The sequence below is a fragment of the Eleutherodactylus coqui genome, chromosome 1 (assembly GCF_035609145.1).
Source record: "Eleutherodactylus coqui strain aEleCoq1 chromosome 1, aEleCoq1.hap1, whole genome shotgun sequence".
In the NCBI taxonomy this organism is placed as follows: Eukaryota; Metazoa; Chordata; class Amphibia; order Anura; family Eleutherodactylidae; genus Eleutherodactylus; species Eleutherodactylus coqui.
The window spans coordinates 522,903,650-522,928,628 of record NC_089837.1 but is presented as its reverse complement, the minus strand read 5'-3'; the positions used below and the strand labels follow the sequence as shown (position 1 = coordinate 522,928,628).

Here is a 24,979-nt window from a genome sequence, read left to right as displayed (position 1 = left end):
GGCAGGCATGGAGGCTCCAGTACCCTGTTGTACCACCTCTAGCTTGGATGTGAGATGTGACATGAGCGAGCCTGGAGGCTCTAGTACCCTGTTGTACCGCCTCTAGCTTGGATACAAGATGTAATATGGCTGGGCATGGAGGCTCTAGTACCCTGTTGTACCGCCTCTAGCTTGGATACAAGATGTGATACGGGCAGACATGGAAGCTCTAGTACTCTGTTGTACCGCATTTAGCTTGGAATCAAGATGCAATACAGGTGGGCATTGAGGCTCGAGTACCCTGTTGTACCACCTGTAGCTTGGATCCAAGATGTGATACAGGTGGGCATGGAGGCTTTAGTACCCTGTTGTACCGCCTCTAGCTTGGATACAAGATGTAATATGGCTGGGCATGGAGGCTCTAGTACCCTGCTGTATTGCCTCTAGCTTGGATACAAGATGTGATACGGGCAGACATGGAAGCTCTAGTACTCTGTTGTACCGCATTTAGCTTGGAATCAAGATGCAATACAGGTGGGCATTGAGGCTCGAGTACCCTGTTGTACCACCTGTAGCTTGGATACAAGATGTGATACGGGCGGGCATGGAGGTATGCAGTTTCTTATGGTATCCTGCGGCATATCACTCCACATTTGCTTTAACTGAGCTTCTAACACATGCAAACTCGTAGGCCGTCGAAGTTGATGTCCCAGATGGTCCCATACATATTCTATTGGAGATAAATGTGGCGCCCGGGTGGCCACGGAAGTGTGACAATGTTGTGGGAGCTCCTGTGATCCCCCTCTGTGTGCGGCCGAAAATTATCCTGCTGGAAAATGCCTCTTGGAAGTTGCCATGAGTGGAACACGTAACGATGGCGCCCTCTGTCTCTGGATGTCAAACAATGAAACAGTTGGAGCTGCTGGTGCTTGTCGGATGATCAAATGATTCTCTGAACTGGTGGTCTGTAGGAGGCATCCTAAGCCCGGTCACCTTGTGCGCCCTCACACATCCACTGGTCCCAACACCCCCTAACAGTCTGGTCAGACGCTCCTCTCTACTGGTGGTCTGTAGGGGGCGTCCTGATCCCAGTCACCTTGTGTGCCCCCATCCACTGGTCCCAACACCTCCTAACAGTCTGGTCAGACAGTACTCTCTACTGGTGGTCTGTAGGGGGCGTCCTGAGCCCGGTCGCCTCGTGTGTCCTCACACATCCACTGGTCCCAACGTCTCCTAACAGTCTGGTCAGATGCTCCTCTCTACTGGTGGTCTGTAGGGGACATTCTGAGCCCGGTCACCATGTGTGTCGTCCCACATCCACTGCTCCAAACACCCCCTAAAAGTCTGATCAGATGCTCCTTCTACTGGTGGTCTGTCGGGCGTCCTGAGCCTGGTCACCTTGTGTGCCCCCATCCACTGGTCCAAACACCTTCTAACAGTCTGGTCAGACACTCCTCTATACTGGTGGTCTGTAGGGGGCGTCCTGAGCCCGGTCACCTTGTGTGCCCTCACACATCCACTGGTCCCAACACCTCCTAGCAGTCTGGTCAGGCGGTCCTCTCTACTGGTGGTCTGTAGGGGGCGTCTTGAGGCCAGTCGTCTTGTGTGCCCTCACACATCCACTGGTCCCAACGTCTCCTAACAGTCTGGTCAGACACTCCTCTCTACGGGTGGTCTGTAGGGGCGTCCTGAGCCTGGTCACCTTGTGTGCCTTCACACATCCACTGGTCCCAACACCTCCTAACAGTCTGGTCAGACGGTCCTCTATACTGGTGGTCTGTGCGGGGTGTCCTGAGCCCGGTCGCCTCGTGTGCCCTCACACATCCACTGGTCCCAACGTCTCCTAACAGTGTGGTCAGATGCTCCTCACTACTCGTGGTCTGTAGGGGCGTCCTGATGCCAGTCACCTTGTGTGCCCCCATCCACTGGTCCCAACACCTCCTAACAGTCTGGTCAGACGGTCCTCTCTACTGGTGGTCTGTGCGGGGTGTCCTGAGCCCGGTCGCCTCGTGTGCCCTCACACATCCACTGGCCCCAACATCTCCTAACAGTCTGGTCAGAATATTCCAGGTGGGGACAAATCATTGATACGACCCTCTAGCTTTTCCCATCCCAATAATGCGGCTCTCTCAGACTCTGGTAATGGGGTAACATCTCTTCTCTGCGCCGTAGAGGCGTCTAGTGGCCAACAAGCTCTACAAGTGTTAAAACAGGTCACTACACACGAAGAGCCTCCGGGAGCCTCTTATAGGCCATGGGGGAACCACTTTTAGGGCCTCCGGTGACAAGACTGTTCATCTAATCACCACAACTCTCATCATTTACAGATCTGCCTGAGATGGAACTGTAGGATGAGTACTACAGCAAAACGACAACTTCTTCTGGGGCCAGGATGTTTTTTTACAAAGAGTGTATATCCAGTAAGGTTGCTATTAGATGAGTGATAGTGGCTGTCACTAATACTCGTAAAATATCCACCAGTTTCCAGGCCGTTATTTTTAAATGCAAGTACAGCCTGGCAAATTAATGGTAACTTGGGAGTGTTAGCGGCAGCCACTAGCTCTAGTCTAATAGTATTTTAGGGGTTGGGTCCTATGTAACGGTTGCTGTGCGGCTGGGATGCGGCAGCGATGCAGCTGAGACCCCCAACAGTGATATAGGTTTGTGTGGCCTGTTAATGGATTGAGGTGTGGATTTGACCAATGCCAATTTAAAGCATGTAATGGCCTTATGGTTTGCCTAAGGCTAGGGATACACGTGTCATGTGAGAGCAAGTTGCATAAAAGTCGTGCAACGAAAAAAGTGGTACGACTGTTTCAGAACTATGATTTGGCTGTTAGAGAACAGTCAAACCACAGGAAAGCCACAGTCGCATGTGATTTACATTGTTGTCCATGGTGGAAATCTTCTCATGTAACTTGCGACCAAAGTTAGATTTTCTAAAACTGTTGAATGAGAGTTACGTTAGGTCACAGGGCGCATTGAGACCCCACTAACAATCATTAGATGCAAAATTGCATGGGACATATGTCGCCGTGTAGCCCTAGTGGCCATTAACAATAAACACTGGAGAACACTTAATTCATTAGCAAGCTGCACCACCGATGTCACAAACCAACTGCACAGTAGCCGTCCGGCGACCACTAAGTGGAACCGTAACCTCAAAAAAAACACCCACAGCTTATATGAGTGGGAGCGGATCCGAGGAAAACAAATTTCCAACAGCTGCGGCCTGCAGAACCCAAACCCAGCTTCAGGGCATCGCTGATCAGTCCATTGTGACAACCTGCCTGCTCTCTCCATTTACAGAAAACTGAGACAACTGCTGGGAGGAGTGAGGAGTGAATATCCAAAAAGCTTGGTTCAGCTGATTTGGCAAATTTCAGCAAAAAATTGGGTTTGGTCTGAATTAGTTTGAACAAAAAAAATGAACTTTACCAATAATCCTAAAACGACTGCATAATGTTGTCTAAGAGCGAAGGAAGCATGTATAATACTCTTAGGTCACCTAGGAGGGCATCTAAGTACTCATGAGCTGTTTTTAAGGCCAAGTTATTGACGAAAAAGAAGATAAAAACGAAAAATGAGAAAGAAAAGGAAGAGCTTTTCCCTCCTTTTTTCTTCTCTTTCCATCTTTTTTCCTTTGCTTTCCTTATCTTTCCTCCTCTTCATCTTCTTCTTTACCCTTCTTTTTCTTCTTTCTCCCTTTCCTTCTTCTTTTTCCTTCTTTTTTCTTCTCTTCTCTTTTTTCTTTTTCCTTCTTCTTTTTTCTTATTCTTCTTTTTCCCTTTCCCCCCTTCTTTTCCCTTGTTCTTGCTTCTCCTTACTTTGCTCTCCTCCTTTTTCCTTCTTTCTTTGATTCCTTCTTTTTCTTTAGCAGGTTCAATCAAGAGGAACTGCCTGAGGTTCAGGTTCTCGCCAAATAAAACTTATAGCAAAGTTCAAGCAAAAACAGGGTCCTATTATTTCGATTTGCTCAAGACTAGCTGGGATTTGATTTTGACGCATCTGCCCTCTCTATGCCTTCACACTTTCTCCTCTCCATTCCCCAACTGTCTCCTCTTCATTCCTTGACTCTCTCCTCTCCATTCCCCGACTGTCTCCTCTTCATTCCTCGACTCTCTCTCCTCTCCATTCCCCGACTCCCTCTCCTCTCCATTCCCCGACTCTCTCTCCTCTCCATTCCCCGACTTCCTCTCCTCTCCATTCCGCGACTCTCTCTCTCCTCTCCATTCCGCGACTCTCTCTCCTCTCCATTCCCCGACTCTCTCTCCTCTCCATTCCGCGACTCTCTCTCCTCTCCATTCCCCGACTCTCTCCTCTCCATTCCCCGACTCTCTCTCCTCTCCATTCCCCGACTCTCTCTCCCCTCCATTCCCCGACTCTCTCCTCTCCATTCCCCGACTCTCTCTCCTCTCCATTCCCCGACTCTCTCTCCTCTCCATTCCCCGTCTCTCTCCTCTCCATTCCCCGACTCTCTCTCCTCTCCATTCCCCGACTCTCTCTCCTCTCCATTCCCCGACTCTCTCTCCTCTCCATTCCCCGACTCTATCTCCTCTCCATTCCCCGACTCTCTCTCCTCTCCATTCCCCGACTCTCTCTCCTCTCCATTCCCCGACTTCCTCTCCTTTCCGCGACTCTCTCTCCTCTCCATTCCGCGACTCTCTCTCCTCTCCATTCCCCGACTCTCTCCTCTCCATTCCCCGACTCTCTCTCCTCTCCATTCCCCGACTCTCTCTCCTCTCCATTCCCCGACTCTCTCTCCTCTCCATTCCCCGACTCTCTCTCCTCTCCATTCTCCGACTCTCTCTCCTCTCCATTCCCCGACTCTCTCTCCTCTCCATTCCCCGACTCTCTCTCCTCTCCATTCCCCGACTCTCTCTTCTCTCCATTCCCCGACTCTATCTCCTCTCCATTCCCCGACTCTATCTCCTCAACATTCCCCGACTCTATCTCCTCTCCATTCCCTGACTCTATCTCCTCTCCATTCCCCGACTCTCTCTCCTCTCCATTCCCCGACTCTCTCTTCTCTCCATTCCCCGACTCTCTCTTCTCTCCATTCCCCGACTCTATCTCCTCTCCATTCCCCGACTCTATCTCCTCAACATTCCCCGACTCTCTCTTCTCTCCATTCCCCGACTCTATCTCCTCAACATTCCCCGACTCTATCTCCTCTCCATTCCCTGACTCTATCTCCTCTCCATTCCGCGACTCTCTCTCCTCTCCATTCCTCGACTCTCTCTCCTCTCCATTCCCCGACTCTCTCTCCTCTCCATTCCCCGACTCTATCTCCTCTCCATTCCCCGACTCTCTCTCCTCTCCATTCCCCGACTCTCTCTCCTCTCCATTCCCCGACTTCCTCTCCTTTCCGCGACTCTCTCTCCTCTCCATTCCGCGACTCTCTCTCCTCTCCATTCCCCGACTCTCTCCTCTCCATTCCCCGACTCTCTCTCCTCTCCATTCCCCGACTCTCTCTCCTCTCCATTCCCCGACTCTCTCTCCTCTCCATTCCCCGACTCTCTCTCCTCTCCATTCCCCGACTCTCTCTCCTCTCCATTCCCCGACTCTCTCTCCTCTCCATTCCCCGACTCTCTCTCCTCTCCATTCCCCGACTCTCTCTCCTCTCCATTCCCCGACTCTCTCTTCTCTCCATTCCCTGACTCTATCTCCTCTCCATTCCCCGACTCTATCTCCTCAACATTCCCCGACTCTATCTCCTCTCCATTCCCTGACTCTATCTCCTCTCCATTCCCCGACTCTCTCTCCTCTCCATTCCCCGACTCTCTCTTCTCTCCATTCCCCGACTCTATCTCCTCTCCATTCCCCGACTCTATCTCCTCAACATTCCCCGACTCTCTCTTCTCTCCATTCCCCGACTCTATCTCCTCAACATTCCCCGACTCTATCTCCTCTCCATTCCCTGACTCTATCTCCTCTCCATTCCCCGACTCTCTCTCCTCTCCATTCCCTGACTCTATCTCCTCTCCATTCCGCGACTCTCTCTCCTCTCCATTCCTCGACTCTCTCTCCTCTCCATTCCCCGACTCTCTCTCCTCTCCATTCCCCGACTCTCTCTCCTCTCCATTCCACGACTCTCTCTCTCCTCTCCATTCCACGACTCTCTCTCTCCTCTCCATTCCACGACTCCCTCTCCTCCCCATTCCCCGACTCCCTCTCCTCTCCATTCCCTGACTCCCTTTGCTCTCCATTCCCTGACTCCCTCTCCTCTCCATTCCCCGACTCCCTCTCCTCTCCATTCCCCGACTCTCTCTCCTCTCCATTCCCCGACTCTCTCTCCTCTCCATTCCCCGACTCTCTCTCCTCTCCATTCCCCGACTCTCTCTCCTCTTTATTTCCCGACTCCATCTCCTCTCCATTCCCTGACTCCATCTCCTCTCCATTCCCTGACTCCCTCTCCTCTCCATTCCCCGACTCCCTCCCCTCTCCATTGCCTGACTCCCTCTCCTCTCCATTCCCTGACTCCCTCTCCTCTCCATTCCCCGACTCCCTCTCCTCTCCATTCCCCGACTCCCTCTCCTCTCCATTCCCTGACTCCCTCTCCTCTCCATTCCCTGACTCCCTCTCCTCTCCATTGCCTGACTGCCTCTCCTCTCCATTCCCTGACTCCCTCTCCTCTCTATTCCCCGACTCCCTCTCCTCTCCATTCCCTGACTCCCTCTCCTCTCCATTCCCCGACTCCCTCTCCTCTTTCCATTCCCTGGCTCCCTCTCCTCTCAATTTCCCGACTCCCTCCCCTCTCCATTGCCTGACTGCCTCTCCTCTCCATTCCCTGACTCCCTCTCATCTCCATTCCCCGACTCCCTCTCCTCTCCATTCCCCGACTCCCTCTCCTCTCCATTCCCTGACTCCCTCTCCTCTCCATTCCCTGACTCCCTCTCCTCTCCATTCCCTGACTCCCTCTCCTCTCCATTCCCCGACTCCCTCTCCTCTTTCCATTCCCTGGCTCCCTCTCCTCTCAATTTCCCGACTCTCTCTCTTCCCCAGAATGCATTCGTGTTACAGATGTATATTAGGGATTTGCTCATCTTGCAATTCTTCAAAATACAAAATATTAAGGAATTGTATAGTAAGCAATCGCCTCAAAACACAAATTCAGCTCTGCTAATTCTCCACAGTATAACTGCATCATTAGTTTTAAGGTGCGCCATTTGCCTGTCAAGTTGATGAATCTCTGCCAGGTTTTACAAGCGATGGCACGGCAAAAATCATTAGCTGCCTTTCATAGACTGTGTGCACTGGCTTAAGGGAGCCGCCGAGAATAACAGCGAATTCCTGAACAAAAACGTGTAATGACAACCAGAATCACGCCGTTCTGTCCAACAAGACGACGCAAAGGAGAAGTAAAGCTGCAAAATGTTTTTTTTTCCATTTTCCTTCCAGATAGGTTCCAATAATTAGGTGTCTGAGTGACGCCGATTGTTCGCTGGCAATGTTTTCAAAACCGTAACATTTGTCTGTGCGGCAGCTCACAATACAACGGCGGGGCGGCTTTGTGCGGAGTTGATCGCCCGTGTCATTCTGTTTAATGCTTCTCCACAGCTGAATTCCTCATTTAGAATGGAGCTTCTTTTGTGTCTATTGAGACTGAATGAGAGGCTCACAAATAACATCATCCGACCGACAATACTCGCCCCGGAGCTAGGAAGAAAGTCTTGCAGATTCGCAAGGTTGTTAGAACGTTCTTTACTGAAATATGGAGTGGAACAGGGATCAAGACCATATACTGACCGCCCCTTTATTAGACCCCCGCCCCTCTCACGATTGGCGCTTCCCGGTACAGCAATTCTCCCCGTGACCCCGGAGTGCGGCAAAAAATCACATGACAAGTTTTCCGTGAATCAGTTTGAGTGTGAATCCACATCAGATGGGAAATCCAGCGATTTGAGCGACTTCCAACGAGGGCTAGCTGGCAAATTTTAGACTGGGGGGCAAGTAGACAGCACCGGCCCATGAGCAGTAGACCACCCTAAGGGTATCTTCTCATGGGGCGGAGATGCTGTGGAATTTCCATTGTGGGTCACTACATGCCATCGGGTGCCAGGTGTAAGGCTGCACTCATAGCGCCAAGATTTAGGAGGGGAGCGCTGAATGTGCCGAAATCAGCTGTGGACATGCAGCTCATTTCGAGTCCAAAACCCCTGTTTAAGATGCAGAAATGCCGCAGAAATTACAGTGGAATTCTCCGCTGCGGAAATGTCTTAGCATCCCTGCCCCATGTGCCCTAAGGCTAACTTCACATGGTCATTAATCCTGCCCCCATATCGCGTTCGCCATCAATGCGAGGCGTTTTTATGGCAAAACACTTTGGAAAGCAGGTATCCTCTGGCGCAGCCGTCAGCCATTGCGGAGGTTCGTGGAGTTTCTCCCATTGCTTTCAATGGGGTTACAATGCGAGAGCATGCACCAAGATAGGAGACGCTGCGATTTGTTTTCTGCATAGCATCGCAATTCATAAATCTTGCACGATTTTCTCCCCCGTGTGAAGCCGGCCTGAAGGTGGAAACAAACAGTGTGGTTGGCCAACAATGTGTCTCCACCCTTAACGTGTTTAATAACTATTTAACATATATTCAGCCCCAGAACCAAGCTCAGTACATATCTACAGCACCAGATCCAAACTAACAATGTAAATACAGCGCAAGAACCAAGCTCATAACATAAGTGCAATGCCAGAACCAAGCTTATTAAATAGAGTGCCAGAACCAAGTTCATAAATACAGCACCAGAAGCAAGCTGATACCATACAGTACCAGAACCAAGCTCGGTATTAAAACACAACCTCAAAACCAAAATCATGACATAAATACAATACCAGAACCCAGCTTATTAAATAGAGTGCCAGAACCGAGTTCATAAATACAGCACCAGAAGCAAGCTGATAGCATAAATACAGCAGTAAAAGTAAACTCATACCATACAAGCTCAATACATATATACAGACCCAGAACAAAGTTCATTGCATATATGCAGAACCAGAGCCAAGCTTATTAAATAGAGCGCCAGAACCAAGTTGATAAATACAGCACCAGAAGCAAGCTGATACCATACAGTACCAGAACCAAGCTCAGTATTAAAACACAACCTCAGAACTAAGCTCATGACATAAATACAATACCAGAACCAGCCTCCCACCATAAATACAGCACCAGAAATGATCAAAACGATCCCATAACATAAATTTGGAACATGAACCAAGAACCATATTACTCTTTGTGAAGATGCCCAGCGTGCGCAAAAAAGTTCAATAAAATGCGCAGATTTGAATTAACCACTTTCATAGCACAAATATGTTGTGCTAAGGCGTAAGTAAAAACACATACACCTGTGTAAGGCTGCCCTTCACGCAGTTGATTTGGTTATCTGCGCATTTCACTGTATTTTTTTGCGCATGCAGCACAGATTTACACGGGTGCGGGACACACCCAAAGATCCCCATAGAAGTCTATGAGGGTTGCGCAAATGTGCAACGAGATGCAACAAACTGCACAATTGCACAGTTTTTGTTTCTTTTTTTACTCACATGAATAGTCTGACTAAAAAAAAAAAAATCGCAGCATGTCCTATTCTTGTCCGATTTTTGGGCGAGAAGAGCACACATCAATGTGAGGTGTTCAGCACATTGGACAGCACACGGACGGGACGTCCAATGTTTAGATCACCCATGTGCATGTAGACTTTTTTGCGGTTCCACAACAGACTTCACACCTTTAATTGAAAGGGTGACTTCTGCTGCAGAGTTTGGTGCAGGGCAGAATGGGAGTTGTAGTGCAGTGTACATCTCCACCCCGCCATACCGTGCACATCTCCAGCCCCTTTACCTTCTGTATCCCCCCATTACTTGTAGTATGTAAGCTCGTTGGAGCAGGCCCCTCACCCCTATTGTTTCCATCAGCTGATTACTATGTAACCGCGGTTCTGTAATCTTTGTACTTTTGTCTTTCTGTATTCCCCCCTGTCTATGTAAGCGCTGCAGAATATGTTGGCGCTATACAAATAAAGATTATTATTATTATTATTAGCCCCCTATAATTTACACTTTGGTCCAATCACACTGGCAGCGGCTCGTTGAAGGATGCTGCCTGGTCTGCTCCCACCCCTGAGTCCCAGGCCGCCCCGCACAGTCTTCACAGAAGCAGCCATCATACTACTCCACTCCTGCAGCGCCGCACCAGCGGGAAGGGGCGGAGCTAGTTACTGCTTGCTTCACAATGCTTTATTTATATGTTGCACAGAGAAGGTCACTAAAGAGCAGGAACATGGGAGCGAGGAAAGCGGCCGCAGGGCGACTTACACCTGTGAATAGATCAGCGGCCCAAGACACCTGCTGGAGGACCGGCATGGGGGGCATTTGTCCCTCGGCCCAACCTGCCCCTGAGGCCTGTTCATCAGTGCTAGACTAGCCGGGGTCTCACTGCCAACCACGGGGGGTTTTCTCATGTAACGGTGTGGAGAGTATACAGAGAATGGCGTGATCAAGGAAAACATCCAGTGAAAGGGGATCCTGTGGACGGAAACAAATCATCAGTGAAAGGGGTCGGAGGAGGATGTCAGGAATCGTTCGGAACAACGGGCTGCACAGTCAGCCGGACACAATGCTGGAGCTCCAACTAACGTGTCCGAACGCGCAACTCGCCGTTCCTCTGCACAGATGGGCTATAACCACAGACGACCAGTTCCAGCGCCATTGTGTGGAAGAGAAACTGAAAGACGAAACTCCGGCGGGAAAAGAGCGCAAAACTTGTATCACTGAGCAGCGGAGAAACATCTCCCCGTCAGATGAATCCAGATTACTGCTGCACCGTGCTGATGGGAGGGCAGAATTTGGGGCAAGCAGCATGAGGCTACCTACTCACGGGCGAGCATGATTTCGGACAGATAGACTCGGCCCAATATGGCGCTTGGCAACCTGCGTTTACCCACTGATGTGAGGAGATTTTCAGGCCAAAAACTCCATTCAAAAGAATAGGGTTCATAACCGCGCACAATTTGTGTGGCTCGCAACGCACAAATCTCATAAGAGTTTCTGGGCCATGTGCAAGCAGCATGAACCGCTGACCCCTTCCTGTCAGCTGGTCAGAACATGTCAGCACCTCCATCGAATCTGCGGCAACTACAAGAAGCTTCCTGTCCACGGGGGCCGATATTCCTGCAGAACGGTTTCATCACTGAGCAAAATCTATGCCGCGAGGAATTGCCGCAGTTCTGAAGGCCTAAGAAGTCCAACGCACCACAAGATGGGCGTCTAATAAAGGGGGCATCAGTGGGAATCATGGATATACACATCACACAGGAGTGGTCATGGGCACAACCGTGTAGATGCAATATGACCTTATGGGCAGCGGGCTGTGTGGCACTGATAGCCGCCGCTAGGCACCATGAGGAGACATTATGGTGTGAAGTTAAGGGCGTGGCCAATATGATAAGGGGTGTGGCTTACAGCAGAGACATTTGCATCGGCGCATGTTTCTCCGGTTCGGTGACTGACGCTCTGAAGCTACAGCGTGGCACCATTATCGTGGCTCCCAGCAGCGAGCGAGCAGCCTAGGATTAGAGGGGAGGCGGAAGGACTAAGACCTCGTTCACATGGAATCCAACGCAGATTTCTTAGGAGCGGGAGGTATTTTTCTTGTGAGGCCGGTTTCACACGAGCGCCAATCTCACGCGAGTTTTGTATGTTGCGAGACTGAAAGCAATGGAAAACGCTAGCGATCCTCTGTCGCGAGAGGAATCGTAATTCTACAGAAGCGATGCAAAGCGTTGTTGCCTGATGATCGCTTTGCACCTGCGGGTCAAACGCACGTTGACAAGTGTCACACCGGGCCGTATTTCTCAGCCCTATATAGCGCTCGTCCGTGTGCAGTTAGGCCGGATTTTCACCCTCGAATGCCGTCTGATAGCGATACGGACGGCACGTGGAAAGTACCTATTTATTTCAAGCCGTATACTCGAATGAGCGATTCTTCTCTCGATCCGCTGCTCCGAGATAGAAAAATCGCTGCATGTCCTATTTTTGGGGGATTCAATGCGTTCTATGAGCCCCATTGTTCTGAATAGGGTCATACACACGGGCGGCGTTTTCCCGCATGCCACCGCGATTCTATGCGGGAAATAAATCGCATGATGTTCAATCTCGTGCGTTCTCTCACATCGCTGCGCCCATTGTTTTACCATTTAACTCTTTCTAATCCAATTTGAATCTTGGTTTTCCTAGGGGGCTGACTCTTTTTCTGCCATTATACAACGGCGCTATCTGCTGGCTAAAGCCAGTACTGCATGAGGTGACATGTTGGGTAGGCTTCGACAGCAGACAGGCTGGCAATATACAGTAAAAGAACCCCGACGGACGTCTTCCAACATCGGATCGGTACAGCCTTAAATCATAATGTCTTCGAAGGTCAGACAGTGGATTGGAAAGGGTTAAGTTCTCTTATCTTTGGTCAGGAGCACCAAAAGAGCAGGTTGTCGAAAATAGGGGCCAAGGGACACATCAACCTAGAGATGACCCTGAAAACCAATGAGTTGGCCAAGAACAACGATGCAGATGAAGAGAACCAAGGACTGGGGTTAGAGCTGCTCCGACAGATGCGGTTCAGTAGATGGGAGGCAGTATCCTCTTCCTTCCTTCGCTCTGGAGATTACAATACGGCATGTAGTACCTCATTCCACCTACAGGTGTCACTGTCATGTATACTCTTCACAAAAATGACCACAAAGTAACAGCGGGACCCTGATGGCGGCAATTAAGGGTTAATAGGATTATATTATGTGGGGAGATACTCACAGCCATTTGATGCTCTGGCAAATCCTCGTATGAAGAATGAACGTTAATACAGTCCCAATGAAAAAATGTAGCTTCATCTTAAGAGCAACAATAATCCAAGACGGGAAAACAGAGAAGGTCCACGGTTGGTGATGCCCAAAAATGTGGCCGAGGTGTCACTGTTATGCAGTGGGCATCAATGGCGGAACCTATGGAAGAGACAGGATATTTAGAATATGGTACAAGGGTCATGCGATATCAATGGCCACAATTACACTTTAAGCAGGGGCGTGGCTGTAGGCGGGGCAGAAGATCTTGGAACCTCAGGGGTCAGACTGTGGCGCTATAAGTGGTAAATGAAAGAAGGGGGTTGGGAGAAAGATAAATCTCTGACCCCTTAGTGAGAACAGAAGTCCAGCACAGCCATGTGACTGCTTCTAAAATTCATAATCTAACAGAGTCTCCTCCCCCTTTAGAGGTCTTATAACACCATGTGGAGCGCCCAAGTAGTTACGGTAAACTGAGTCAGTAGCCATATTATGGAGATATTGCATCTTAATGCATCGGCATCATATATACATGTCAGAGGATGGGTTCAGAGAGATCTATAGTCATGGACAGCACTGCGGTCCCTTCTTCTCAGGGGCCAGCTCAATGATCTAAGCACAATATTGCCTTCCCTGACACTTCTCCACGACCTGTCAAAAGCTTAAAACAGGTGAGATTCCCCTTTCAATTTTAAACAACAATACAATGTAACAAATTGTGGAAAGAATAGTGAGTGCAGCTCTGGAGAATAATACCGGAAGTAACTCAGGATCACTACAGGGTAAGTAATATATGTACACAGTGACTCCACCAGCAGAATAGTGAGGGCAGTTCTGAGGTATAATACAGGATGTAACTCAGGATCAGCACAGGATAAGTAATGTATGTATACAGTGACTCCACCAGCAGAATAGTGAGGGCAGCTCTGGAGTATAATACAGGATGTAACTGAGGATCAGTACACGATAAGTAATGTATGTACACAGTGACTGCACCAGCAGAATAGTGAGTGCAGCTCTGGAGTATAACACTGGATGTAACTCAGGATCACTACAGGATAAGTAATGTATGTACACAGTGACTCCACCAGCAGAATAGTGAGTGCAGCTCTGGAGTATAATACAGGATGTAACTCAGGATCAGTACAGGATAAGTAATGTATGTATACAGTGACTCCACCAGCAGAATAGTGAGGGCAGCTCTGGAGTATAATACAGGATGTAACTGAGGATCAGTACACGATAAGTAATGTATGTACACAGTGACTGCACCAGCAGAATAGTGAGTGCAGCTCTGGAGTATAACACTGGATGTAACTCAGGATCACTACAGGATAAGTAATGTATGTACACAGTGACTCCACCAGCAGAATAGTGAGTGCAGCTCTGGAGTATAATACTGGATGTAACTCAGGATCAGTACAGGATAAGTAATGTATGTACACAGTGACTCCACCAGCAGAATAGTGAGTGCAGCTCTGGAGTATAATACAGGATGTAACTCAGGATCAGTACAGGATAAGTAATGTATGTACACAGTGACTCCACCAGCAGAATAGTGAGTGCAGCTCTGGAGGATAATACAGGATGTAACTCAGGGTCAGTACAGGATAAGTAATGTATGTATACAGTGACTCCACAGGCAGAATAGTGAGTGCAGCTCTGGGGTATAATACAGGATGTAACTCAGGGTCAGTACAGGATAAGTAATGTATGTACACAGTGCCTCCACCAGCAGAATGGTGAGTGCAGCTCTGGAGTATAATACTGGATGTAACTCAGGATCAGTACAGGATAAGTAATGTATGTACACAGTGACTCCACCAGCAGAATAGTGAGTGCAGCTCTGGAGTATAATACAGGATGTAACTCAGGATCAGTACAGGATAAGTAATGTATGTACACAGTGACTCTACCAGCAGAATGGTGAGTACAGCTCTGGAGTATAATACAAGATGTAATTCAGGAGCAGTACAGGATAAGTAATGTACACAGTGACTCCGCCAGCAGAATATTGAGTGCAGCTCTGGAGTATAATACAGGATGTAACTCAGGATCAGTACAAGATAAGTAATGTATGTACACAGTGACTCCACCAGCAGAATAGTGAGTGCAGCTCTGGGGTATAATACCGGATGTAACTCAGGATCAGTACAGGATAAGTAATGTATGTACACAGTGACTGCACCAGCAGAATAGTGAGTGCAGCTCTGGAGTATAATACAGGATGTAACTCAGGATCAGTACAGGATAAGTAATGTATGTATACAGTGACTCCACCAGCAGAATAGTGAGGGCAGCTCTGGAGTATAATACAGGATGTAACTCAGGATCAGTACAGGATAGGTAATGTATGTATACAGTGCCTCCACCAGCAGAATAGTGAGTGCATCTCTGGAGTAAGGTGTGGTTTGTTGGAGCTCCTCAGAGAACCAGGGTGTGGTTGCAGTCCCAGCTGGAAGCCTGTTTTGGAGCCCAGGATCAGAGCACGTAGCTGGGCTTCTTGTTCTATGGAGTCCCGCAATTCCCCCCCACCCGGCTTCGGTCGGAGGGGGGGGAGTGCTGAGAAGGCAGCGACAACACCATCAGCGGCGCTGGCGGCATACGTGGTTTCAGCAGCAACAACCAGGAAAGCCGGAGCAGCTAGTAAAGCTGCGAAGAGAGAGGGTCCGGGTCGCAGGCGCAGTGACATGGCCCAGCAGCTTGGTGCAGCCGCATCTGACAGCGCCGGAAGCGAGATGATGACCCGCAGTCAGACTCGCAGCCAAACGCTCAGCAAAGAAGGTAAGCCACAGTGGAGTGATCGTCGGAAAGGGGAGTCTGTGGTAGAGCTGGCCTCCCGTCTGGCCACCAGCATGGCGGATTATGAGCGAGCGGGGAGAGAAATCCTCCTGCAGAAGGAGAAGCTGCGGTCGGCCAGGTCACTGAAGGACCAGACCGCCGCTAAAGGAAAAAGAGATGCAATCAGGAAGTCCATACAGGACTGTAAAGACTGCATACAAAGGTGCAAGGAAGAGAGGGACAGGATTCTTGAGCAAAGTGGTCCCTTTAGAGAAAAATTAATAAACAGTGATAGGTTCTCCAAGATGGCGTCAGGACACAGCGGTCACAAGGAGGCTGATCACTCCAGCGATGGAGACAGCAGTGGTGACTGTTCTGAGGAGGACACCTACCAGGACAGTCTGAGGGAGCAGCCTGTCTGCTCAGGAGAGCAGACCCAGAGTGGCACTACAACCACCAGCAGCCTCCGGCCGGAGCAGGTTGCGCTGCCTCTAACCTCCGGGGATTCTGATCCAGAAGAAGACAAAAGCGATGGGGGCGCTTTAATAATGCAGCAGATAAGGCTGTTGGAATCCCCCCCTAATATGAGCAGCCTTAAGTTTGGTGATGATTTACCAGAAGAGGATGTGAAAATCAAGACAAAAAAAGGAAAAAAAAAGAATTTGGTGCAGGAGAAATTTGTGTATGTGACGGGGGGCGCTGGTTTGGCTGCAAAGTCGGATCAGGGCACCCCCACCCTGAGAACCCCGGTTTCTGACTCTGCAGTGGGTTTTGAACATGGGAACAGGGATAAAGGAGTTAAACTGGCCAGGTCCCCTGTCCCTGTTTCAGTTAGTGCAGTGACAGAAACAGCCAGCAGGGCGGCCAGCACAGGACAAGGCAAGGTGGCAAAAGAGTTTGGCAGTGGCGGAACTGCCAGCGCCAGTAAGGCCAGTGATGCGGAGGGTGCTGCGGGATCGGGGGTCCCCCGTGCGACAGGTCGGTCTACAGGGGTCCCTCAGTCTAGGTCCCAGCCTAGGTCCCAGGCACCCAGTGATGTGGAGGCTGCTGGCAAATGTAAAGGAAAAAGCAAAAATAAAAATGTTAATACTGCCGGAATGCAGAGTGCTGACCATGGGGGGGTCATTACGGTGGTTGCAGCTGCGCAAGATGGGGCAGCAGTGCCACCCCCCAGGTCTACCAAGGCCCAAAATAAAAAAGCTGCTTCTAACCCCAAGTCCGGTCCAGAGGGTCTTGGAATGAAAGGTCTTGGTATGAAAGGTGTGGATGTGTCTGGTGCAGCCCGCGAGTCTGATGCTCCGACGCACTCGGAGGCACGGGCTGCAGCTACTGTTCTCAGCACAGGGGAACCTACTGTAAATATAGGCACAGGTTCTGGGGATAGTCAGGGCACATCACAGGTTCCAGTCGCCCCTCCGGCGGCGACGACAGCTGGTAGGAGTTATGCCAGTGTCGCCGCTGGAGGGGAAGGGTCCTCCTTGTCTCCAGGCTCTAGAGAGGGCGTATTGCAACAGCGCCTCCTGGGGGCTCTACGGAAGGGGGAGAGTTCAATCACAGTTGGAGGAAGAGAGGTGAACCTATCTCTTTGGACAGAGAGACACGGCTTAGGAGCCTTCCGAGAGCAAAGGGGGGAGACCGTATGGTCCCTACCAACACCCGGGCAGGACGCAGGTCGTAGGAATGTGGTCCGTCTTCGTTGGAGGGGCAATGATACATGCCCCCCGAGGGCGAGGGTAGTGGAGCTTCTACTGAAGATGGGCTTTAGGGCGGTTGACATCTTTGCCCTAATCCATCCCTTCGGCACGTCTGAGTTTGACATCAGCTTCGTTCGCCCAGAGGGTCTAGAACTCTTCTGGGGGAATTACGAGCTGATGAAAAGCGAGCCCGGCTGGCGAGACTTTGCCGTCCAGGTGGTGTCTCGCCAGAACGAAGTCAAGAAGGTGACCGTTTTGACTCGTAACGAGTCACTTTCTTGTTTTGATATAATGACGTGGCTCGGTCGATACGGAGAGGTGACAGACATGCCCAGAAAGAACCGGGATGAGCACGGCATCTGGTCCGGGGCCTGGACATTCATGGTCAAGCTGAAGCGTTCAGGAAACTCAGTGGCACACATACCTTCTGCAGCCTTCCTCGGCAGGGATCGTATCTTGGCCTTTTACCAGGGGCAGCCGAAGCTCTGCCACAGGTGCGGCGACCCCTCACACTTGAGCGCCGCTTGTAAGACCTTGAAGTGCGCTCTGTGTGGGGGTGTGGGTCATCTAGCCGCCTCCTGTGCAGAGATTAGGTGTAACCTGTGTGGTGACCTTGGTCACCCATTCAGTCGCTGTCCACGCTCCTTTGCCAATGCGGTCTCAGCACCTACGGATGGGGGCCACGGTGCGGCCTCTGGGGGTGAGGGGACTAGCAGAGGTGGAGGAGCTCAGGAGCCAGGGAAGAACCGGCAAAAGACGCCTGCTGAGCAGAGGCGTCAGGACAAGCGCAGACGGAGCAGGGAGCTGACAGGAGCGCCCACAGCAGGTGGATCAATGGTGGCCCCTGTTCCTGAAGCAAATCTCGCGGCTGAGGCTTTGAGGGACAGCGAAGTGGATGAAGAGGACAGGAGGATCCAGAGGGAGGAGGGAAAGACCAACTCTTCAGATTCCTCCCACTATGAGAGTGTGGATGAGGAAGGAAAGAGGTGGTTAGAGAAACGGCGTAAGCTAGGTGCCACTAGGAGAAAGCGAAGGGGGGATTCAAGATCTTCTCCCACCCCTGGCCAAGTACTGGAAGGAGAAGCCTGCTCGCCTCCAGTTGGACTTTCCAATAGGTACCGGGCCCTTCAAGACATCTCTTCCTCCTCTGAGGGGGAAGCGAAGGGCAAGGTGCCTGGGGCAAAGAAAGGGTCAACAGGGGGCACTGAGTCTCCTCCTCGTGGAGGCCTAGTTCCTTCCGGGGAGGGGGCTACTCTGGAGCCTGGAAACAAGGACGATGGGGTCGGGGGATCCCCTGCTATGGACACATCTGTGTCCAAAAAAAGAAGCAAGGGGCTTTCCTCCGACCCCGAAGAAGCGGGTGTGAGGAAGAAAGCCATCTAATTTAATCACTCATGATGGCGGCACCCACTCCGCTGACTCTGGCATCAATTAACGTTGCCAGCATTAAGTCAGATACGGCTAGATTTGCGGCCTTTGATTTTCTCGGCCGCGTTGAAGCCGACATTTTATTTTTGCAGGAGACCAGGCTGTCTGATTTGGCAGCCATACATAAGGCAAAAAGGGAGTGGAGGTCAGGCCCTTCCTACTGGTCTCTTGCGGCCGAGCCGTATAGCGGAGTGGCGGTCCTTTTTACCGCAGCGGTCGAATGCCGACGAGTAATTGAATTAGAAATGGGAAGGTGCCTGATCTTAGATGTCCTCATGAAGGGACAAGAATTGAGACTTGTAAACATCTATGGTCCCCAGTCAAAAAAGGACAGGAAGAGTCTCTTTATGAGGATCAAGCCCTACCTTTTTACCAGCCGCCAAGTTGTCTTTGGAGGTGACTTTAATACAGTCACAAGAGCCCGCGATAGGGGAGGCTCTGGAGACAGGCGGTTGACTTTTGATGGCGTCGCACTTAATAGTGTAGCTAGCGAGGCTCGCCTGGTGGATGTCCACTTCCGGCACACCCCAGGCCACGAGGGGTTCACCTATTATAGAGGTCAGAGCAGGTCTAGAATAGACAGGTTTTATTTGAAGGAGGAAGCCATCTCTTCACCAGTGTCCGTTGTTGAGGTGGAATTCTCCGATCACTGTCTAATATTGTTTTCTCTGAATGTTGCAGAGACCCCCCGGATGGGTAGAGGTTTGTGGAGACTGAATTCATCACTCCTGGAGGAAGCAGAGATAAAACAGTCCTTTGAGGATTTTCTGCAGAGCCAGGTACCATTACTGGATCTCTGTAGCAGTAAGTCAGAGTGGTGGGAGATGTTCAAGAGGAGGGCGGCGAGGTTCTTCCGTGAGCTCTCCAACCTCAGATGCCTGGACAGGTACCGCCTGTACAATGGCCTGAGGAGGAAACTCGAACATCTCGTTTCGACTGGAGGTAGCCGCGAGGAGATCTCCAGAGTGAAATCTTTACTCAAGACGTGCCAGTATGACAGACACGCATCCTTGGTTTTTGAGAGGGATTTCGGGAAGTACCGCTCGCCCGACCCTTACAAAAACTGTAGGATGTCAGTGAATAGTAAAGTGGTCACTGGACTGATTGACAGTACGGGGTCCCTGAATCGATCCAGATCAGGGATTCTGGAGGTCGTCAGATCCTACTACTCGCAACTCTTGGGAAAGAGGGATCTAGATTCGGAAGTGATGTCGGCTTTCCTGGCTGAAACTGTCCCTGGGCCAGGGGTGGACACCTCTCTTGGCGTTTTGACAGAAGAGATCAGAGAAGAGGAAGTTAGACTGGCGATTGATGGGCTCCGGCCCAAAAAGTCGCCAGGTCCGGATGGATTAACATCTGAGTATTATAAGACCTTCAAGGACCTCTTGAGTCCCCTCTTGACGGAGGTATTAAATGAGTGTCTTTCCTCGGGCACTCTGCCAAAGTCAATGAGGAGGTCGGCCTTGATCATTCTGTCAAAAGGTAAAGACTCGAGCCGTATTGAGAACTGGCGTCCCATAGCGCTTCTCAATACGGACAGGAAGGTTCTGGCAAAAGTGCTGTTTAATCGGCTGGTCAAGTTTGCACCCCGACTCCTCTCGGGGGCGCAGCATTGCTCTGTTCCAGGCCGTAGCACCTTTAGCGCTGTTCTCGGTGTCCGGGAGGCAGTGGAGCAGGGTAGGGCTGGTCACTGGGAGGGGTACCTGCTGTCCTTGGATCAGGCCAAAGCGTTTGATCGGGTTAATCACGAGTACCTCTGGTCCGTCCTTCTGAGATACGGCCTGCCAGTGGGGTTTGTTGATTGGCTGCGAACTTTGTATGCAGGGGCTGAGACTTTCCCGCTGGTGAACGGTTGGCCCGGCCGCCCTTTTGAGGTGGGGTCCGGCGTCCGCCAGGGCTGTCCTCTAAGTCCCCTGTTGTATGCGTTTGCGATAGATCCCTTCCTTAGGAGGGTTGATTGTGGACCTATAGCAGGGGTCGGGATGGACCGGGCGGTGCCGGAGGCTACCCTGAGGGCAGTGGCATACGCCGATGATGTCACGCTCTTCGTATCCTCGAGAGAGGAGGCGGAGTTTGTGGTGTCGGAGGTGGACCGCTACTCGGAAGCTTCCGGGTCTATGGTCAACTGGGATAAGTGTGAAAGTCTCTGGTTAGGAAAGGGGGATCCTACGTTTGATCTCCCGGACACCCTTCCGGTGCCCCAAACTTCAGCAAAAGTACTTGGCATCAAATTCGGCCAGGGGGATTACCCCATGCAAAATTGGGTGGACAGGCTGGATGGTGAAACTCACAAGGTAAACCAGTGGAAGGGTTGGTCTTTGACCCTTCGGGAAAGAATTAGCCTGATCAAAACATACCTGCTCCCGTTATTCATCTACCTGGGCAGCGTATGCATTTTGCCAGAACCTCTCTGGACTCGGGTCTACAACCTGTTCTTCCTAATGTTGTGGGGGAACAGGTTGAACCTGATCAGGAGAGATGTTACATACCGCACGAGGAGACTAGGGGGGTTGTCTATGGTCAACCCCGTGGTGTTTCTTGTAAACACTTTTTTTAAGATCAACATAGGCAACCTCTGGCAAGAGAGGGCTCCTCCGTGGGTCTACTCCTGCAGGGGATGGTTTCGGCCCTTCTTCCAGGAATGGGAGACAGGAGGGCGAGTGAAGGACCTTCGCACGCAGCACGGACATCTCCCGGCTTACGCTACCTTGGTTCTGAAGGTGATACGCCGGTGGGGTCTGGGGATGTGGGAGATCAGGACTCTGACGAGGAGGCTCCTCGACGAAAGAGTCCTGTTGACCCATTTCCAGAAGCCCCTGGCGCTCAAGGACTGCCCAAGTCGGGACCTGGAGGGAGGGTTACGTTTACTGAATTCAACCCGGGTCCCCTTGAAGTTTTGGGACTTGGCTTGGCGCTGCTTTCACGGGAGACTGTATGTAAGGGGTAACTTGAAGAGCAGGCCTCTGATTGACAGGGGTTGCCCCCGTCAGGAGTGCAGCGACGTGCTGGAAAGCATGGAGCATTTCCTGCTTCAGTGCCCCTTTAATACAGAGGTATACCAACGGGTAGGGGTCTCCATAGGCTGGCCTCAGCTGGCACACCTCTCCTATGCGGAGTGGGCTTATGGAGCGTTCAGAGGCCTTGGTGGCAGGGACCGCTGCACTTTATTTCTAGTTAGCCTAGTGGTCAGGTTCCACATCTGGAGTGCACGGTGTTTAATCTCGACGGAACTGAAAGTCCTCCCCGTGGATACGGTCTGTAGGAACATCCTGGGTGACCTGGTGAAGGTGCGTTCTTTGGAGTATGAGAAGCTGGGCACATCTAAAGCTTCTCTCCTATGGAGAGGGCTTGTATTTCGTTAGGGACAGTTTGTTTTTCTTAATTTTCTAGGGGCAGAGTAGGGAGAGAGGAGGGACAGCATAGGGAGAGAGGAGGGATAGGGCAGGGACAGTTTTCCATGAAGGGTCAGACTGAGGGGCAGACTAAGGACAGTCTAGGGCAAATTAGGGAAAGAATAGGGAGAAAATGCAAGGGATAGTACATTAAGATATCTGTGCCCGGCTTATCACCTCCAATCCCGGTGGCGGGCTGTGAGGGCACCATAAAGCTTTTTGTTTTGATTTGGGCAAGATGGAGTGAAGTAGGGCTGCAGGTGAGCCGACCTTAGGCTTTCGGGTTATGTTAATATATATCGTGTATGTCATGTATATTGGTTATTGTATGTTTTATATGTATATATTCACGTTCTGGGTGGTAGTTAGGTTGGGTGGGGGGTTGGGGGGGAGTGGTTTCACGCCTTGAGCCGTAGCCTGGCACGTCCCGAACATTGAACTCTGGGCACGGACTGGTGGAGCGGGCATGGCCCCCAGGCTGCGGCAGGCAGAGTGTTGTACAGTTTATATATATTAAAAAAAAAACAAAAACCCTGGTGTGGCTTGGCACGTCCTGAACTTTAGAACTCTGGGCACGGACTGGTGGAGCGGGCAAGGCCCCCGAGCTGCACTGGGGACCCAAAAAAAAAAAAAATTTTCTTTAGTTATTTTTGTATGCCGGTTGGCTTGGTCTTTATTTTCATATTTAGTTAATTATTGGTATATATATATGTTATGTTTACGTTATTGCCTAATTTTGTTTATGATGGGGTTTCAGTGCGGTACGGCTGGACCTGGAGTTTTAGTTTTAGTTTTATTTTCTGGATAGCTGGATGCTCTTCTTTTAGGTATATTGTGTTTTGCTTTGAGTGTGTGTGCGAGTGTGCGGCAGGGGGGAGGGGAGTCCAGACATGGGGTTTCTTTTGTTTGTGGACCATGGACTCTGGGTGAAGGGCCTTATCTCTGTATACGGTTGTATTATTATTATTTACTATTGTTACAGTTTGCTTTTATTGTTATGTTTCATACTTTTATAATAAAAGATCTACAGGATGTAACTCAGGGTCAGTACAGGATAAGTAATGTATGTACACAGTGATTCCACCAGTAGAATAGTGAGTGCAGCTCTGGAGTATAATACAGGATATAACTCAGGATCAGTACAGGATAAGTAATGTATGTACACAGTGACTCCACCAGCAGAATAATGAGCACAGCTCTGGCGTATAATACAGGATATAACTCAGGATCAGTACAGGATAAGTAATGCATGTACACAGTGACTCCACCAGCAGAATAGTGAGTGCAGCTCTGGAGTATAATACTGGATGTAACTCAGGATCATACAGGATAAGTAATGTATGTACACAGTGACTCCACCAGCAGAATAGTGAGTGCAGCTCTGGAGTATAATACAGGATGTAACTCAGGATCAGTACAGGATAAGTAATGTATGTACACAGTGACTCCACCAGCAGAATAGTGAGTGCAGCTCTGGAGTATAATACAGGATAGAACTCAGGATCAAAATAAGATAATGTAATGTAGGGACTTTACATTAAATCCTATAACTGAAGCCATATGAATATTCTTGTATCCCTTACAGATTTCCCCCCTGCCTATAGGGACAACGTATGGCTTGGATTACTCTGCTGATTGCTCTTTCCCTCCTCATATGGTTGGACTCAGACATCTATTTATTTATGCTGTATATGGATTTGCATACCAGGGAAACAGGAATCAACTGTTAAGCCCCCAACCCGATCCCAATACATTGTGATCAATCAGTAGAGTGGAAATGAGGTACGGAGACCCCACCCTAATATAGGGAAAATATATAGGAAGGTATCAGGTGACAGTCAGGTCTCCTCTTTACTTCCCTTATTTACTCTCTAACTCTGGTACACAAACATATGAGGCTGCTGCCGTGACCCTGAGACTAAAATGAGGGGGCTACAGTGCTCACCCATAAAGTGAGCTCCCCCATTAGGTGGCAACAAGTCAACGGAAATATATCATTTAACTCTATAACTATTCTGTAGATAGATAGATAGATAGATAGATAGATAGATAGATAGATAGATAGATAGATAGATAGATAGATAGATAGATAGATAGATAGATATGAGATAGATAGATAGATAGATATGAGATAGATAGATAGATAGATATGAGATAGATATGAGATAGATAGATAGATAGATATGAGATAGATAGATAGATAGATAGATATGAGATAGATAGATAGATAGATAGATAGATAGATAGATAGATAGATAGATATGAGATAGATAGGTAGGAGATAGATAGATAGGAGACAGATAGATAGATAGATAGATAGATAGATAGATAGATAGATAGATAGATAGATAGATAGATAGATAGATAGATAGATAGGAGATAGATAGGAGATAGATAGATATGAGATAGATAGATATGAGATAGATAGATAGATATGAGATAGATAGATAGATAGATAGATAGATAGATATGAGATAGATAGATAAATAGATAGATAGATATGAGATAGATAGATAGATAGATAGATAGGTAGGAGATAGATAGATAGGAGATAGATAGATAGATAGATAGATAGATAGATAGATAGATATGAGATAGATAGATATGAGATAGATAGATAGATAGATAGATAGATATGAGATAGATAGATATGAGATAGATAGATAGGAGATAGATAGATAGATAGATATGAGATAGATAGATAGATAGATAGATAGATAGATAGATAGATAGATAGATAGATAGGAGATAGATAGATAGATAGATAGATAGATAGATAGATAGATAGATAGATAGATAGATAGATAGATATGGGATAGATAGATAGATAGGAGATAGATAGATAGATAGATAAATAGATAGATAGATATTAGATAG

General features: G+C 49.4%; 1 protein-coding gene across 2 annotated transcripts in view; it reads right to left on the bottom strand.

Moving 5' to 3' along the window:
* The window catches only part of WNT11 (Wnt family member 11), a 109,712-nt gene that overhangs the window by 57,645 nt on the left and 27,088 nt on the right, over positions 1 to 24,979 (bottom strand). Inside the window, exon 2 of one of the 2 annotated variants that reach the window (XM_066588285.1) lies at positions 12,782 to 12,969. The exons of the other annotated variant lie outside the window; for it this stretch is intronic. Within the exon in view, the coding sequence (XP_066444382.1) occupies positions 12,782 to 12,858 (77 nt within the window). The 5' untranslated portion in view covers positions 12,859 to 12,969. The remainder of the gene's footprint in view (positions 1 to 12,781; positions 12,970 to 24,979) is intronic. 2 annotated transcript variants of the gene reach the window in all.